A 17347-nucleotide genomic window follows, 5' to 3' on the forward strand; every position below is an offset into this window, starting at 1 on the left:
GGGATTAGTCAGACGCGTCCCTCGTCTTGGGGGGGGAGTATTTGTAAAGTCACCACATCGGCGCCAGGATAGTGTTTCGGCGGCGCCATTAATCAAGTCTCCGCTGAGCTTGTTTTCTTTGGTGACTTCCCATTTTTCTTCAAGCTCAATTAGTCACGCCTAAAACGTGCCAGGTCACGCATTTTAATCATTTTTACTTTATGCGTATTTATACAAATGTCACACATTGTGTATCACATGTTTCTTCATTCACAGGCATCAAGACTGTATCCATATTGTAGCTCTGTATGTTTTGTATTGTAATTTGTACTCGTTCACTGCATATTATTGTTTATTGTTTCGACCTCAGGTCACAGTCAATTCCATTGTCTCTCGCGGGCCGGCGTCAGTCGGCCGCTATATAAGCTGCCTGGATCTGTAATAAAGTAGCAGTAACTTTTACCTGCTCGTTTCTTTGACACCTTACATGTCTTTCAGTTTCCTTTCTATTATATAAAAGCAATTCTGATATTGTTTATGAGAAACATTACGTAAATGTAGTGGGTAGATATTATTCCAGAGGGTGCTATATAGATGGATATCAGCAGCTGTTGGCCTTTGTTGCAGAGTACTTGGTTAAGTGTTGCCTTAGGCAATTCTCCTGAAGCATCCGTATTCTAACGCCTACCTTATAATGCCATACTAACCAATCCTTTTCCCATTCCCTTGCCTACTTTAAAGTATTATTTTAGATCAGTGTTAGTGTAATGTGGTAAGTCTGAACTATGTACATTCATTAGTCTATAATGTTATTTATTTTATAATAATCTTTGTAATTACCATGTTATTGTGATAACCATCAAGGGAAGCGTACCCTAACTAAGGTATAATATATCCCTAGCCTATCCTACCACGAAGTGATCAACAGTATCAATATAAACCCAAGTGTATAACTTAGGCCTATGTGCATTCTCTCCTTAGGCCTAAGTAACCTCTTAAGTTTTAAGTAACGCTTGTCGGCCAAGTCATTACAATATCAGTGTACTGTCACTCAAAAATGTTTTGCAACATGTTCCAGAAGTTTTCGTTCACCTAACAGTAATTTGTTCTTTTGATGTTTACAAGGAAATGTAATTTTCTTATTTGACTCTGGTTATTAATCATACGGTTAACAATATAAAAAAAGAGTGGTGAGTGAAAAATGATGAAACATTTTGAAAAATTTCACTTCAGATGATTGGGCAAAAGAGTCAAAGAAGAAACTATATTTCGAATCCAGATAAAAACTTATTGACTAATAAAATATAATATTGAATAATCATCAGTGAAATTATATATAAATAAACAAAGGTCAATGTCCAGAACAACTCAGCGGTGAGATATAAGAAAATAGGTCACACTATAATTTTCTCAATATAAAATAATAAAACTTTGTCTCTGAACACTTTTTGAATATCATATTAATGATTATCTAATCGGCATCCTCGAAATCTTACTGGAGTTAGTTCGAAAATGAAAATGTTTCTCAAAAAACTAGTTCCCCATCGAATGATTTTCGATTTTGACTTATAAGGTTAATTGTCCCCAACCCCCTCCATTATTGTCAAAAAGTGGTCTAAAAAAATATGAAAAAATTACATTTTAAATTTTGGTACTTTATGTCGTTCTTCTGGATGAAAGAATTCAACCATTATTGTTGTCAAAAACAAAAAAAACAAAATCTCATAACGTCGTATGTTATTGTGTGACTCCACATTCGGGCAGGAAAGTTAAACTAAACTGTCTCGTCACTTGCACCGATAAGATGGGCAACAAACTCAGCCGCACCACAATCATTAGCTTGCATAAGACTAATGTCTCTATTGTAGATATTGCTTGGCAGCTTAGCGTAAATAAAACAACCATGTATAGAGGGATACAACAACAGAGAGAACGAGGAAATATGATAAATTCATTGTAAAAAGTGGAGGACGACCCCATTGTTGCACTACTGTTAAGGATCATCATTAGATGATCACTGAAGGAACTCTGCCTAACTGCCCTGACAACCAGTGTTGCTATAAAGAGAGAACATTACGCTTTCCCTTCAAGTTGTTGCTCAAACCCATCTGTAACAGGATACATGAGACCAAGATATTATTTCATCATACTCCTGCCACTTCATATCAGCGAAACACAAAGAACAGAGGCTAGGGTTTGCGTTATAATGTAATCCAGTGGCCGATGATTTCTGTAAAAGTCATCTTTTGCAATGAGGAGGAGACATTCTCCACTGATGAGCATGGTAGTCTTCTTCACTGCTGGCATTTAGCATTAACTAAATTAATGTTGAACATCTTGCTAATTTTAATTCTTTAGACACTTAGATAATAAGAAATACAAAAATAGGCATTATATATTCAGTTAACTTCATAAGAGGCATCAAAATGATAGGCCCAAGTAGCAGTGAAAGAAATGAGAAATTACACATGATAACGGCATTATATATATGTATATGTGTGTGTGTGTGTGCAATTATATTCTATGTATTACAAAAATAGACGTGAAATCTCCTAGTCTAGTTCAATATTTTTTATATTAAGTTTCACTAGTTCACAATATACATAGGATTAGTTATTCAAAAATTTGATTAATAATAATGTGCAAGCAAATCTTTACAAAAGTCGCATTTGTTGATGTTAATAAGACTAATAGTTCAACTTATAACAGTCGTAGGCCTATGTCTACAAAGTTCACACATAAGAAGGAGGTAAAACAACGATAGTGATGGCAGTTGGAGATGAACATATTAAAACATCAGAACAGCAATGACCTCTGAAGTGTTATAGTAACATCCTTTAATTAAGTAAAGTATGGCAACAGTAAGCAATATCAGAAAAAGCCCTGTTTAAGGGAAACATGAGCTTACAACTGAGTTGCCAAATAGTGCCAGATGTCACTATTATAAGCTGTTGTCCAAAAAGTTTTGAAGTATGTTGCAAAACATTTTTGAGTGATTGTACATACCTAATCCATATTTGAAAATATTCCATTTAAAGGTTGCTATTAGATGGTGGACTTAATTTTCAAGACAATATGCTATTTGGGGCTGAAAAGCATGTAGTGTAGGACTGAGCAGTGCAGGGATTAATTGTAAATTACTGCCTCTGTTTTCCCATTTTGATCCCTTTTGAAACCAATATATTACAACATACTGTAATTTTGGGGAATTCCAGTTGTTGAATAATGTTAAATACATAATTACTATACATCATTCACCATTTCTATTTAAGTTTTTTGGAAACTGCATAAATTTTGCTTGTTTTGTTCCGATTTTCGTCTATGTACAGTAGTACTATGGATGTCTACGCAACACAAAAAAAACTCAACAGCAACAGTTCCAGTGGGTTAATGTATAGATAAAGGGTAAAAAAAACTGGCTTGCCCATTATTTTGTATTTAAAAAATTCAAATGTATAGATAAATAAAATGAATTAGCCTAGTAACACTAATAATAAATATAGTTAACATAAATATTAAAGAATAATAATCACAGCACATACAATTATTATAAAATATTGTAAACATTGGAACAATATAAACAATTTTGGAAAATATACTATAATTGTAAAAAATTTTGGGAAAAAATTTTTAACATTTGAAAAATTTTATTTTCTGTCAAAAAATACAGTGCTCTTTCTGACAGCCCCATCATTCATGTAACTGTTTATATCAAGGCCCATGATGAACCCTGACTGCAAAATGGGCTATTGATAGGTTTGTACAGAAAATTAACTTTCATGTAACAAAAAATTTTTTACTTCATGGCAGCCATAATAATCATAATTTCTATTTCACTGTCACCCATACTCCCGGACCATGCTATGGGCTTGTATGAAAAACCAGTTTTAAGTTATAAAGCCTTCCTTTTAAATATATTAGAAATTATAAAAACCTACATGTAGCCCTGAGCTAATTTTTGTTTCTCTTGGAACACTGTACCTATCTACTGTATTTGCAGTATAATATTTACATCTTGCTATAATTTTACCCAACGACATAATGTGAATTCTGTGGCATTTAAATGAAATACCTGTAGTGTACTTCCTGTTTCCTGTGTAGCATTCACTCATTCTTGGCTCATATCAACTTTGTTTTTTTTTAATGGTAGACCCTCAAATTATCAGATGCTTTTGGGATATTGTTTTCTGACAGGTTACAAATCTGATAAGAAACAGGCTCTATGGCATAACCCATATTTGAACACTCAAAATATCATTTATAGCCTGAACTGTATTTTATTCTTATCATTCAGTTTAAGAGACATCTTTCCAAATGTATCATGTGTGAACTGGTAGTCTAGCAAAACACCGTCATGCAGCTAATGAGTAAAGAACTCTGATAAGCTGGGGGCTACTGCATTATGCAAAATGCAATTGCTCTTCCTTCCTAAATTAACAGTTTTTTCAAAATCCTTGTTCCTAATTTTAGAATTCTAAGTGAAAATTGCACATTTACCCTCATTTATTATTCAATAGAACTTCATTTAATTCAACACTGTTCACTATTTCTTATATCAATACAATGTTTTATTATGCTCTTGTTATACTGTATTTTCTATCATTTAACAGTTTCTCAATTACATTAAATAAGAATATCACAACCACATACAGTTCTGGAGTTTTGTGGATGAGTATGTACTAATAGAATGCAACAATCCCTAGTAAAATTCCTGGGAGAAAAGGAGTGCTTAATTAAACTTTCATATAATTTCAGCAAAGAGATAAATTATTCAAATTACAGAGACACCAACAATAAAAACAAGACTCTGAGAATAAAGGAACACTGTTCATGAACAAAAAATTAAAACATTTTGACTTAGAACACACTAAAATGTGAATAATAAAATTTCATGTGTTATATTGTACTTAAACTAATTTATGAAGAATCAAAGAAAGCTTCCTAGATTTTAACCTGACTGAAGATTCCAAATTCTCATTTCCTTGGAGGTTCTGAAATATTTTCCCTAATATATTATTAACCTGAGCTGGAGAAAAAACATCATAATGGATACCAAATTCCACCATCAAAAGTAGCCTCAACAATCTACATGTCTGCAAACTACCCGCTACAGGCACAGTTTCTTTTACAACAGCAAGTGATTCCTCAGCGAGGGTCTTATTCTCTGCAAATTCACTAAGTTTATGAGACACTTTCTCTAGCAGAAGAGTGAGATTGTATGAAGTGCATTCTTGGCAGGTTTTGACTAGTTCATCATGGTCTACTGGCCATGCAACCTTTTCATGTAAGTAAATGTTGAGAAATTCCTCTTCTGACATCCCAATTGACTGACTCTCACTTAAATGATGGTCTGATGCCACCATAGACATTTCCATGTCAGAGGTAAAAGGTGATGGAGGCATGTCTGTTGCTTCTTCATCACTATCCCAGCCTCCTCCAGCTCGTCCTGTCCTGTGAGCTAAAATATAAAAATGACAACTTTACAAGCAAGGAATGCCATATAAAAAAAAAATGTAAAAAACACTTTCACAAGATTTACTAGAAAACTTAGTGAAGTAAGATACCAATTACTTTCAAGAAAATTTATGTTAACACACAAAAATATAAGAAAAATGTCTATTGAAACTGCTAATCATAACATTCATGAATTTAAGAAAGCAAATAAATATGAAAAAAATTATTAAACCATTTATCATTGAAACTGGAACATTTGCTTCCCTGTACTACAGGATACAACAACTGTTATGATGAAAGCCAACTGTTGTAATTACCTTTATATTTAGCAGACTGTGACTTGGCAAGAATAGGTAGGTGTGGCTGCAGAGTTGCCTGACTGGGCCCAGAAACAGATGATCCAAGGGATGGAAGAGAAAGAGGCTGATAGTCTCCCTTTTCACTTTGCAGAAAATCTACCTCTTTCTTGCTTTCTCCTGAAGGGGACATGACACGTTCTACTATGTCACGTACCTGGTTCAAAACAATTATTTTTTTTAATTTAGTTTTAAGCAGAATTAAAACATACTGTAAGGGGCTGAACTTACTATAAGTAAACCAAATTATTATGTTTTCATCACAAGCTGAAGGAAATAGAGTTTTCAAATAGTACTTAACAACAAAAGAAATTACTCATGACAAAACCTAATCCATAGGTTTCATAAAAAAAAAAAAGCATCTGTGTGTGCTTCAATTCTTTTATCTTTCCCTTGGAAGACCCAGATCAACCTCCTGTTCAAAGAAAAACTAACTCATGATAAAAGACAGACTAACTCTTGAAGAAGGAAAGTTACAAGAATCTAGAAAAGCAAAAACATAATTGTTACTGTTTTACATCAGATTTTCAGTTTACAGGGTTAGACATTAAATGAGTTGTCGTCATTCTTTTCTGTCTTGTGCTCAGTCTGCCTAAATTTCTATCTGGTCCAGATTTCCACCTATGCCTTTTTTCCATGACTGCCTAAATCTTCCTGCGTGCTTCTTGTTAGAAAACAGGAGCATGGAAGGCATTTAAAAATTTAGAGGTTACTATATAGTAATAACAAGCACATATCTAATGCCCAATCTAGAAAATTCATGTCCTCAAAAAATTACCTGATATGGGGCATTTACTGAAAAGCTGACTAATACCTTGTGCATCTATGATGACTGTGCTGTGACTATAACTGAATTGTGATGCTTGTGCATTTCTACACATCAAAACACTTGTCTTGTGCATCCTCTGTGATTACTGTTAACATACGTTTTTGTGATCAGCTTGTGCATCCCTGTTACAGTTGGACTGTACTACAGTATATACCAATAATCTTTTAAAACTTTATATCTGGTACTGGATGATTTTTGTCTCTGGACTGTTATCTAATGCTTTATAAGCCTATTAGTTGATTTAGTGCAAACAGAAGTCTACCAAAATTTAGAGGCTACAACTCTTTAATAACATACATGCTTGTCATTAAGAACCCAAACCTACAGTCTATTATGTATTAAGAGATTCTACAGATCAAATTTCTGCCTTCTTTGCGACTATAGATGGCTAAGAATTTTTAAAGAATAAGAACTACCTTATTAGCATCATTATCCATTCTTAAAAGGTTCTTCACAATTAACCATTTCCATGATCACATAGGACAACGCAAATGCTGTAGCATTTGTGTTTTCCTCCTAAACTGTATTTTCCATATGTGTTATTTAAATCTGCCAAAACTGTATTCTCCAATAGCTGTCACTTGTTTTTTGACTGGTAATGATGCTCCTTCCTCCTTCAGAAGGAAGACAAGTTGTATCATTCAATCTTGCTACATTTCAAAAACCACTGATATCACTTTCATTTCATGATGGTTTTCTTGTCTCTTCTTCTCCCCATTTTTTTTTTTTTTTTAGCTCTTCAGAGTCGTGGCACTAATATTAAAAAATATCTTAACCTGACTATTGAGTCACATTTCTTGACTCAAAAGGCCAAGTGACAGTATTTTTTCTGTTGTAAGGAGAGAAAACTATAACAAGGCAGTTCAGGAACAAATAAAAAGTCAAAATGACAAAAAGTAATGCAGTTTTGGGCTGAACATAATCTGCAAAGAATACTTAGTCCTGTCTGCAGAGCATCTTGCATAGAACATTGGAAGGAGCTTTCCGTTTGCTGATGACTCATCTTGCAATGAAATGTTACTTTCTCAAACACCTGAGACTTCTTGTAGTATCAATCCTATATCTTGCCTTGATATGACAGTACCATCCTACTTCCTACAAATGATACCATCAGTTTCCATTACCATTACCTAGCAACATCATCTTGGTTGGCTAACAAGTACTTAAGATGCTCTCATTAGTTGAAGAAATGAGAGATCTCAATCATATACCATGAGTATAACATGCTTCCTTGCTTCATGGAAAAAAACTTGAGTTCCATCTGGCAAGGAGTTGCATTCCCAAGCTATTCAACATTGATGTAATCTTCAAGTCTGCTAAGCTCACTGCTATAAAATGCAAGCATCTGCTTCCAAACCTTGCCTAAACCCAGCAAGAAAAAGACAAAGTTGATGAACACAAGTAACTATCATGGAGTATTCACAGCTACTAACATGATGTAAAATTAAAAACTTCATGCACTAAGGCCCCTATTTCAGACTAATGCCATATTAAAGCACAAAGATATTAGTGACTTGCATTTATGTACAAACATGAACTGAAACACTGTCAGTCAATAAATTACTATAGTAAACTATAAATTACTGAACTTTTATTAATTAAAGAAAATCATTTAAATTTTACCTGACTGACTAAGTTTTCATTCCGAGGTATGGGAGAACTTCCAAATCCTTCATATTTCCCTTTAGGTGCTGATGAACCATAGCCTTGCCCAACCAGTGACTGTTGAGCAGAACTGTTTAATCCTTCTTCACCATCTGCTTTCCCTGAAATAAAGTATAAATAATTTGAAAATATACTCTGTTTTATAACAAACACAGCAATCATACACAGCCTTCACTCATGGTTTGAATGTCCCTGCACTTTCATATTCATAAGTTTTGTAAATAGTATACACCATCAGTTTCTGCTATCAAAGAATATATAATGGCATTCTAACGACTTCTTGAACTCTGAGGCATTGAAGTAACTACATTAAAAGTCTCCTCTCTTGGGTAGATATGTGGACCTTTTCCAAGTTCACTCTAGCCTTACCAGTGCTCTCTTTGAGAGTTGCCTGTTGAGCAGTCGACCATGAAAAACACTTTCCTGTAATCTTTTGCAGCTTTGAAATGTATGCAAACTGCATGACCTGGCATGAAAAGTTATTCACAGTAGAGGATGGTCATCTGTGGGTCTGTCCTTTGTTGGTTACTTCATTGCCAAACCACTACCACTTTGCCATTGTGGCCTTGATGTTTGTTAACTAGACCTTCTTTTTGTGCAGTAAGAGCCTTCTGCCACTACCTGAAGAGGACAAGACATCTAAGAGGCCACAACTCCATACTCTTCTCATCCACAAACCAACAAAGGAAGTGTCTCCATGAATACAGTGTCCTCCAAGCTGAGACAGGTCACCCTTCAAACAAAGCCTTAAGACAAAGCCTGTGAGGTAAGAGTGACTATTTATAAGATCAGGGTCTTTTGACTAACTTTGCCTTTAATAACACAGATCATTGCTATCTTAAATGCAGGTACAGTACTTGGAAATGTTATTCTGCTTTTGCCAATTTTCACCTGTGATACTGTTAGAGCTGAACAAGTTTTATCAGTGGGAGAAAATGCACTAAAATCATGTTCCTCCTTTTAACAGTAACCTTGTTCATACCTCATTCATCTTGCTTGAATGACTAGTTGATTTCACCTGCCTTCATATTTCACAAAGTACAAACTTCTAGCTTTATAGACTTCCAATGCATCACTGCATTCATCAGACCCTTGAAAAGGCTGAGAATCTCCTTGATCTTTAAATAATTGATAGGTTTATGATAAAACAAACTGAGTTTTTAAAACATAACATCTTTTTCCATATGAACCCATCAGTCATGAATGTGTTAACTTTCCATCCCATCATTCTTTCTGTATCACATAGAATCTGTGAAAACAATGTGGAGAATAGTTACTAGTTACTGATGGGTCAAAGGTGTGAAAAGATGCTCTATGTCTTCTGTCTACAAGACACAAAAGTATATGCGTCTGTGGACACTGGCCCATGAATGATGACTCATTTAGAGTGATGGGTTTTCCCTGGTGCAAAAACCCTATATTAAAAGTTTCCAAGGACTTGCTTCTGCAAAAAGAGAATTCATAACTTCAGTGCACTGTACTATAATAACTATTTTACCATTACAGTACTTTTAGTGTATGGAAAGACCAAACTTGGAAAATAAGAATGCAAGTATTCCTCATTCATACTTAAAAAATACAAAACTAAACAAAATTGCTTTACCTACCTAAAATTTGTGTAAGTAAGAAAAAGACATACAAAGATAATGTTTTGACTGTAAAAACCAACCAATTATATCATAAAGTCGCTTGCATTAGCAAATATAATCATCTTACACTCTTGACAGACAAAATTTAGTCTTAAAAAATGTAACATTGGAGTTGGAATATCAGTATATAAATCATAAAAAAATAAACATATTACAAAAAATATGCACTAAGCCTGTATTTGTACCCAACCATTAAAAATTTCCATGAGGAAAAATAGTTTTTTCTATAATAACCCATGATTACAGTAAAATGTTAGGGTCTTAAGTTTTACTTATAGTATCTTCAATAAAATAAAAAGCTTACCTGCTAACTTCAATTCATCCTCTCTCATTAACTTTGGGTCAAAGAGAAGGGTTAGCAGTTCCTGAAAGACAGAAAGGAATTAATAATAAATATTAAAATTAAAATTCTACTCCTTGTTCAAATATTCCTTCAAAGTACAGTTAAATACTAAGTCAGTTTATCTGGAGAAAGTTGTTTTTTAAAGAATGATTTAGCATTCACAACAGAGCAATGAAAACAAATACAAGTAAATTAACAACTGCACGTGTTCCACACTAGAGACACAAGTGTTAATAAATTTATATCTATTTCTTTACTTCATCTCCATTTCTTCTAAACATTAAAACCACTATGAAATAGTGTGATATGCACATTAAAACTTACTAACTAATGTTAAATGTACACATACCAAAGTAATTCAACTTTTGGTACTTTGGTTTTCTTTTAAACCAATAGAGTACAGGTTGGATTAAAGGAACAATTACTTTTCTATTAAGCTACAGAAAAATACCATTAATATTGTCACCTGGATTGCTGAACTTAGGAACAATTGAGGAGTATTTGCTAAAACTGGGTCAGGTGGACCTCCAGTAGATGAGGCCTTCCTAAGTTCACCATCCTTCCCCCTCAAATAAACTCTCACTCCGAAATGTCCACGAGAACACACTTGATGAAGTATTCTGACAACCTGCAAAAGTTAAGTTTTCCTTATTTAACAGCTTTATTTAGAGGATGATGATTAACATGACTTTTCTTGTAAATTGTTTTCAACAAAAATCCCCACAATTAACATTTTTAAACAGTATATATTAGTAACTTGGACTATTTGGCAAACTCAGTGAGAGAGAGATTCTTACATCATTCATGTAACATTTTTTGCTGACACATACAGTGCATCAGCATATAAGGTGCATCCCAATTTGGGAACATACAATACTCTGGAAAAGTAAAAATACCCTTTATTCCATAATCTTCATAACCCTCCCTTCAATATTTATTTTGAAGCTTCTTACCTGCAATTATTCAATTACTGGTGTGTAGGGAAGGAAAACGTTAACCTTTTATTTCTGGCAATGTTAGATGTTCTGTGTACCTTCACAAAATGTTAATTTTTCTGAATTACAGCACTGGCCTTTTCCTAACTCAGTGGCCAATGTCAGCCTAGCCTGCCATCTATTTTTTTTTTTTTACTGCTGTTTTAGCAGTCCTTTCTGATGTCACTAATTTTGAATATTATATCTTGCTTGATGTGGTACATGAAAAATTTATCATTACAGCATCAATAGTTAACTGATCTTATACAATCTAAGGAAAATCTTAAAAATTTTGCAAATGTCTGTCCATCTAGCTAGCCTAAAAATCTTTCTTCCTCTCTCACTACACCTGTATTACTAATAATCTAAACCTAAAAAAGGTATTCTACAGAGACAATATTGTTATTTATGTGATACTGTACCAGAATGGTATAGGACATTTATTACATCATTACACTATCCAAACCATGATAGGCTACATGAACTTGCCTCTGTACCTACCACAGATCTGTTAGCCTGCAAAAATTCTATGATATTTTACAAAATAATCAATTACAATAAAATCAAATATAGTACACAACACAGCAGTAGGGTAGTACAGTATCAATGGTCAACGCTGTTGGCGAGTGTGTAACTTACGGGCAGGCTAAAGGTGTAGTTGACCAAGAAGACAGTAACTGATGAAAGCACAGTGTTCAGTTGAAATATGATGACCCGTTCACAATGAAGGAGGCTGCTTATTAAACTGGTAATTTATATAACCATTGTGATCTGCCATTTGCATGAAGAAAAGACAACTTGTATGTATCTTTACCTAACATAACAGTTACTAAGTCCTGAAAAATAAGGTATTTCCTTAACACCTGATACAAGTTTTCTCCAGATGCAAAACTTATCTGATTTATTTTAAAGTTCAGTATTTGATTTTATTCTTTCAAAATGTCTATACTATCGAAAGCTGAATGTTTACAATTATAAAGTATTATGCTTTGTCACTTGGCTCTTACATCTGTAGAATCTGATATGGTGTATAAGTGACCAAAGCAGTTTGTTTACATCTAAAGGTGGAACTGGTCAACTGTCACTGAAACCAGTTGCTAGCCCAGATACTAAACTTGTACACTTGAACTTCACCTTGTATGGTACAATGTGAATCCCCTTCTTTGGGTAAAAAGCATGTCTTATATGCCAGAAAATATGATATACATTTGTTACATACCTTTTGCTTCCCAGGCCATGAAGAAATCTGTAAACGTGCAAGCATAAAATCTACCAAGTGCTGGCGATGCCCAGAAGACTGATGACTTAGTTCTTGAAAAAATATATAAGGAAAATTATTTTCATTGTCAGATTTTATTAATAACCTCACAATATTGCAATTTTTTCAGTTAACTTTAAAATCGTACTTTAACTATTTAATACTGAGTTCAACCATTTAAAAACACAAACATGATCTGCACAACTAAGAACATCAGCAAAACCATACCAAAGATACTATCTCCCAATCTGCAGTCAGGATTAGACTTGCAAATTGATTGGTTTGTATAGAAAGCATCAACTTTGTTCTTAGTTTCATTTTGTAAATCTTTGCCCCAGACACTTCTCAACTGGTCTACCTGAGGCTACTGATCTCTGAATAAACTATAGATATGAAACAATAATACATAAAACAGCTTTTCATTTGTTCTCTTTAACTAATACAGTTAATTGATACATCTCAGAAATTAAATGCCATCAAAAAGGATACTGATTATTTCTTCAAACAAATAGCCAGGGGTTGGTGTGTCGTTGTCCACTGTAGCTTTGTTGAGGAGTGGATACTGGAAAGATATTTCAGAAATTAATATATGGAAATAAACTTTATTATTTACAGCAATATGGCCAAAGTAAAAGTGATACTAATATTCAGGTGAGAGGGTGGGTTCCCCACCTGCTCTCTCACCTCCTGCTGGTTAACTAACAACTAAACAAGCTTTCACTGAAGGTATAACCACATAAAATATAGTTTGTATCCTCAAAGGAACAAACGCAAGATATTTATTTAGAAAATTACATGGATCATGTAACTAGGGGGAAATTAATTTATAACAGGCAACTATAATATTCAACCCTATGTTTGCTATGGCCTCTAGCCAGGACTAGGCCACTTATTCTATGGAATTGTAGACTATGTGTTCATCATTAAATTCAATATGAAAAATAATAGCTGAATGATAGTTATTTTTCCATAATAAATAGGTTATATGGGAATTAATATGCTGAGTATCTACTGAAAGAATATGAAGGATTGTTGTTTTCTTGGTGTTCTATTAGTTCTGAGAAATTATTTGGGTGGTGATAGCCACTTTTGGTACTAGTGTGAGTTTTTTTTCTTTCCCTAATAATTGCATATAATTTTCAACCTATTAAAACTGGAAATAACTTTGAGATTTTTGAGGGTCCAAAACTTGTCTGTGGTAAAACAATTACTGTTTATGAGCTTACAGATAATCACCTTTTACTTTCTATAACAATTATTTACTTTATCTTTGAAAGTAAAAGAAAAAAATAGTCAGAATAACATGAAAGCTATCCAAAAACAGAAATTTATTTACTTTATGTAAATATATATATTCTTCATTCCACAACATGCAATAGAGATTTATATATTGTATACCTTTGCAACCTGAATGAATGATAAATTTAGTTTCCAATAATATATATATATATAATATATATATACATATATACTGTATATACAGTACACATACACATATACACACACACACACACACATATATATATATATATATATATATATATATATATATATATATATATATATATATATATATATATATATATATATATATATATATATATATATATATATATATTATATATATATATATAATATATACATACACACACACATATGTATCAGCTATTGCATATATAAAATGTAAGGAAAATTACAAATAAACAGACCACATTCTCCCATTCTGAGCTGGTTTAATGATAGTTCTCCTTGAACATCCCACAACACTCTCCAGAGGTCATTCAAAAAAATCTGCTGTGGATCATGTCACATGCTGCTGGAATCTCATGGGATGAAATTTTCATTTCATCTGATGCCACTGGGTTTTTGAGTTAATTACCCAGATTTTTTCAGATTCTGACCATTTTACAAAATGAAGTAGAATGATTTTGTCCATCTGGAAATAATCTTCCCACTGATTAATCCCTCATTGACCTTAAGGTAGAGGTTGAAATGAATTTCCATATTTCACTTTATGACTTATGATGGTTGTTTACGTGCGATTACAAGAATGAGCTTGCCTATCCCAATCAGGTCAAGACCTCTCACCCTAGGTAATGGAAGGTACAGTTAGGATGCATTAGTGTATTTTACTTTATGGCTAAGGCTTGAAATGAATGAAGCGTGTATATTTTTAGATATTCCTATGCAGAAACGCTTTGGTCTTCACACCGCAGTAAAAACGGCGGTCGCTCAATAAATGGATTATTTTTATCGCTAGCGACAATCAAATTAGGTAAGTTCCCGTTAACGTTTTCTGTTGAATGTTTATAGTAAATGTATATAAAAAAGATCAATATATATTTAATAGAACTTTTAAATACAGTTCTAATCAAATGTTTAATTGTTTTAAGCAAGTAAACCATTGGTAAAAAGCAAGCGGAAAAAACTGTATATTTAAAACATAAAGTTATGTCTTATATTTGTGAAATACCCATATTTTGAGAGTTGGTATATATACCATTTCGGGGTGTATCGAACCTGTTACAAAAACGACGGCTTGAGATGTAAAGAAACAATTCAGTCTGTTTCTTGACTGATTGAATGCTGCAAGTTTTGTCAATATGGCCAAGAAGATGCGTTCAAAGGTGAGTTTTTATTGAGAAATTTGAAAGAAGCAATTTAAATGGAATTATAAGTTGTATTCTCTACTAAAATTTAAAAGAAAATATCAGCTGCTGACCAAAAGTGTCAGTTCTTGCATTTAAGTGCATAACTCACGGTGTATCGTCACATTCCCTCTATCGACATAATGCATCAGGTATTTTTAACAAGAAGAATACTTTGTTAATAATAACAAAAAATATAATAACCGATGTTGTACACTATTTTTAAGAAAACATCAAAATGTAATGCTCCGCTCCGTTTTCGCTTATCAAACACCTAATCGTTTCGCATCGTTTTCCCGCTTTCAATCAAATTAGATCTCTTATTATTCACTCGTTTTTTATTCCAAGTTTCTCACTGGTGTCCACCCATAAGTTTGATGAAGCCTGTGTAGAGGTTGGGAAACACAAAAACGTGTGGTTTACACCAATAAGCTTAACCTAATACAAGATAACCAGTCAAAAAATCAAGCTGAAGGGTTGTGTGGATCTTGCAGACTTAATTATCATCATATAACAAGGAAGCTAAGATTAGTTCTTGGGTAAATTATGTATTCTCTATCATACATTTCATTCATGAACATACACAAGCCTATAGGGTAGGTAATATGACAGCCTATGCCTAGCCTAAACAGTAAGTAATAACAGACTGTTGAGTTACCATTAATTCATTCAATTATAAAACTTACATATGTAGCGAAATCGACTACGTTCTTCGCTTCTTTTAATAATTCCATATTGAAAAGTCTAACAAAATCGAAAATATTCACAATGTTGTTTCCCAGCACTTGTCAATTACACTTGTCATTTTTCTAATCATTGTATTGTCTCTCGTAACGGAAATGATAATACTGTCTTTTAATGGGGTAAAAAATATATTAATGGCATTAATACAATGATATACTTGTATTCTATATATTTAATTAACTAGCAAGAGATATTTGGCTATAAGTCATCTCTAAATTGCTCCGGTATTTGAAGCAAGATAAATGTATAAACCTTTGCCTAATTTTGGGAGGTGGACTCCTTAGTTTGTTTATATCACGCAGTTCTTGGTTAATATAACAGTGCATATTTTTTTAAAGATTTGATAAAACTGAAAGTCTAATAGGATGTTGTTTCTTTTAATATCTGTGATGGCCTGCTTAATTATAGATGGTATTTGGTTTTTAGTTTATGCCACGTAATGGAACAAATAAATGTAGTCGAGAGGTGAAAGCTAAATTAGTGAAATTAACAGTGAAATTAACTTATGAGTTTCCAGCTACCCAAATATTTTCTTTAAGTCTATTTGTGCATATAATTTTTTATATGAGATGAATCTACACGTGATGAATAAAGATATTATGAGATTAGAATATATTATGCACTAAGTTCTGGAAATAAAGGTGTGTTCTTTTCTACAACAATGATTCAAAATAAACATAAATGGTATTTCTCAGGTATCAAAGTGGCAGTCGCTACAGCAAAGCTGTGATGTAGCAACAGATAGACCACTCTCGTTATTTTTGTCCCTCTTTAGAGCTGCAAGTTGTAAATGTTTACAAGAAGTGTTTCCTTGCGCGCTGACCTGACATATTGTAGTTCAGAATCTGATGCATAGTTATGCCATGTAACAATAAAATTCACTCTGTATAATATTAAACCCTGATATTTTTCATCAGAATGACTGCTCTCAGAAAAAGCAATGGACGTCTTCATTTCGAATTTCAACCCTTTTGTCTGATGTATTTCATCCATGAATGTTTTCAGATATCTTCGTAAACTGTTTTACATCATTTTTGCAACTTTTGTAAACCAGATAGGCCTTTTAGAAGTCGTAAATGACTTTTCAAGCTTCCAGCTATTTCACTGACACCTAGACTTTGCACGATAAGGACATAATTTCTTAACTGAATGCTCTGTAATTTCCTAAAACAGCGTTGATTAGATGTGCTTTAGAACTGCATATATGCTTTGATGACGCAGACCTTAATTTTTATAAAATATATAAATTTTACCGGGTACTACGTCTGGCAGGGTATTATGGCTACTAGTTCGTGCTCTCGTGGTTTGACTCCACACGATAGTGGTTGATTCATTGTCATAGAATATAGTCTTCTGTCACAGGCAATAAAATTGACATGATATTCACTTGTTTATTTACGGGAATGTATGTGTGCTTAAAATCATAGTAACACCTGATGTATATATCC

The 17347-nt window shown here is 33.2% G+C and overlaps 1 protein-coding gene across 1 annotated transcript; it reads right to left on the reverse strand.

Moving 5' to 3' along the window:
- Positions 1 to 3399: 3399 nt before the first annotated feature.
- LOC136839327 (AP-4 complex accessory subunit Tepsin-like) lies at positions 3400 to 16204 on the reverse strand. Its single transcript, XM_067105219.1, has 8 exons — positions 15842 to 16204; positions 12997 to 13069; positions 12469 to 12560; positions 10742 to 10903; positions 10237 to 10297; positions 8242 to 8384; positions 5751 to 5946; positions 3400 to 5437 (listed from the first exon to the last, which is right to left on the reverse strand). The coding sequence occupies exons 1-8, from the start codon at positions 15887 to 15889 to the stop codon at positions 4887 to 4889; spliced, it is 1326 nt and encodes a 441-aa protein (XP_066961320.1). The 5' UTR covers positions 15890 to 16204; the 3' UTR covers positions 3400 to 4886.
- Between the last annotated feature and the right edge of the window lie 1143 nt (positions 16205 to 17347).

This window comes from Macrobrachium rosenbergii, chromosome 6 (genome assembly GCF_040412425.1).
Source record: "Macrobrachium rosenbergii isolate ZJJX-2024 chromosome 6, ASM4041242v1, whole genome shotgun sequence".
Classification (NCBI taxonomy): domain Eukaryota; kingdom Metazoa; phylum Arthropoda; class Malacostraca; order Decapoda; family Palaemonidae; genus Macrobrachium; species Macrobrachium rosenbergii.

Coding starts and splice junctions, on each gene's coding strand:
- LOC136839327 (XM_067105219.1), bottom strand. CDS start 15,889: ATGGAATTATTAAAAGAAGCGAAGAACGTAGTCGATTTCGCTACATAT. Junction 12,561..12,996: donor TTTGTTTGAAGAAATAATCA/GTATCCTTTTTG, acceptor TATTTTTTCAAG/AACTAAGTCATCAGTCTTCT. Junction 5,947..8,241: donor ATGAAAACTTAGTCAGTCAG/GTAAAATTTAAA, acceptor GTTTTGAACCAG/GTACGTGACATAGTAGAACG.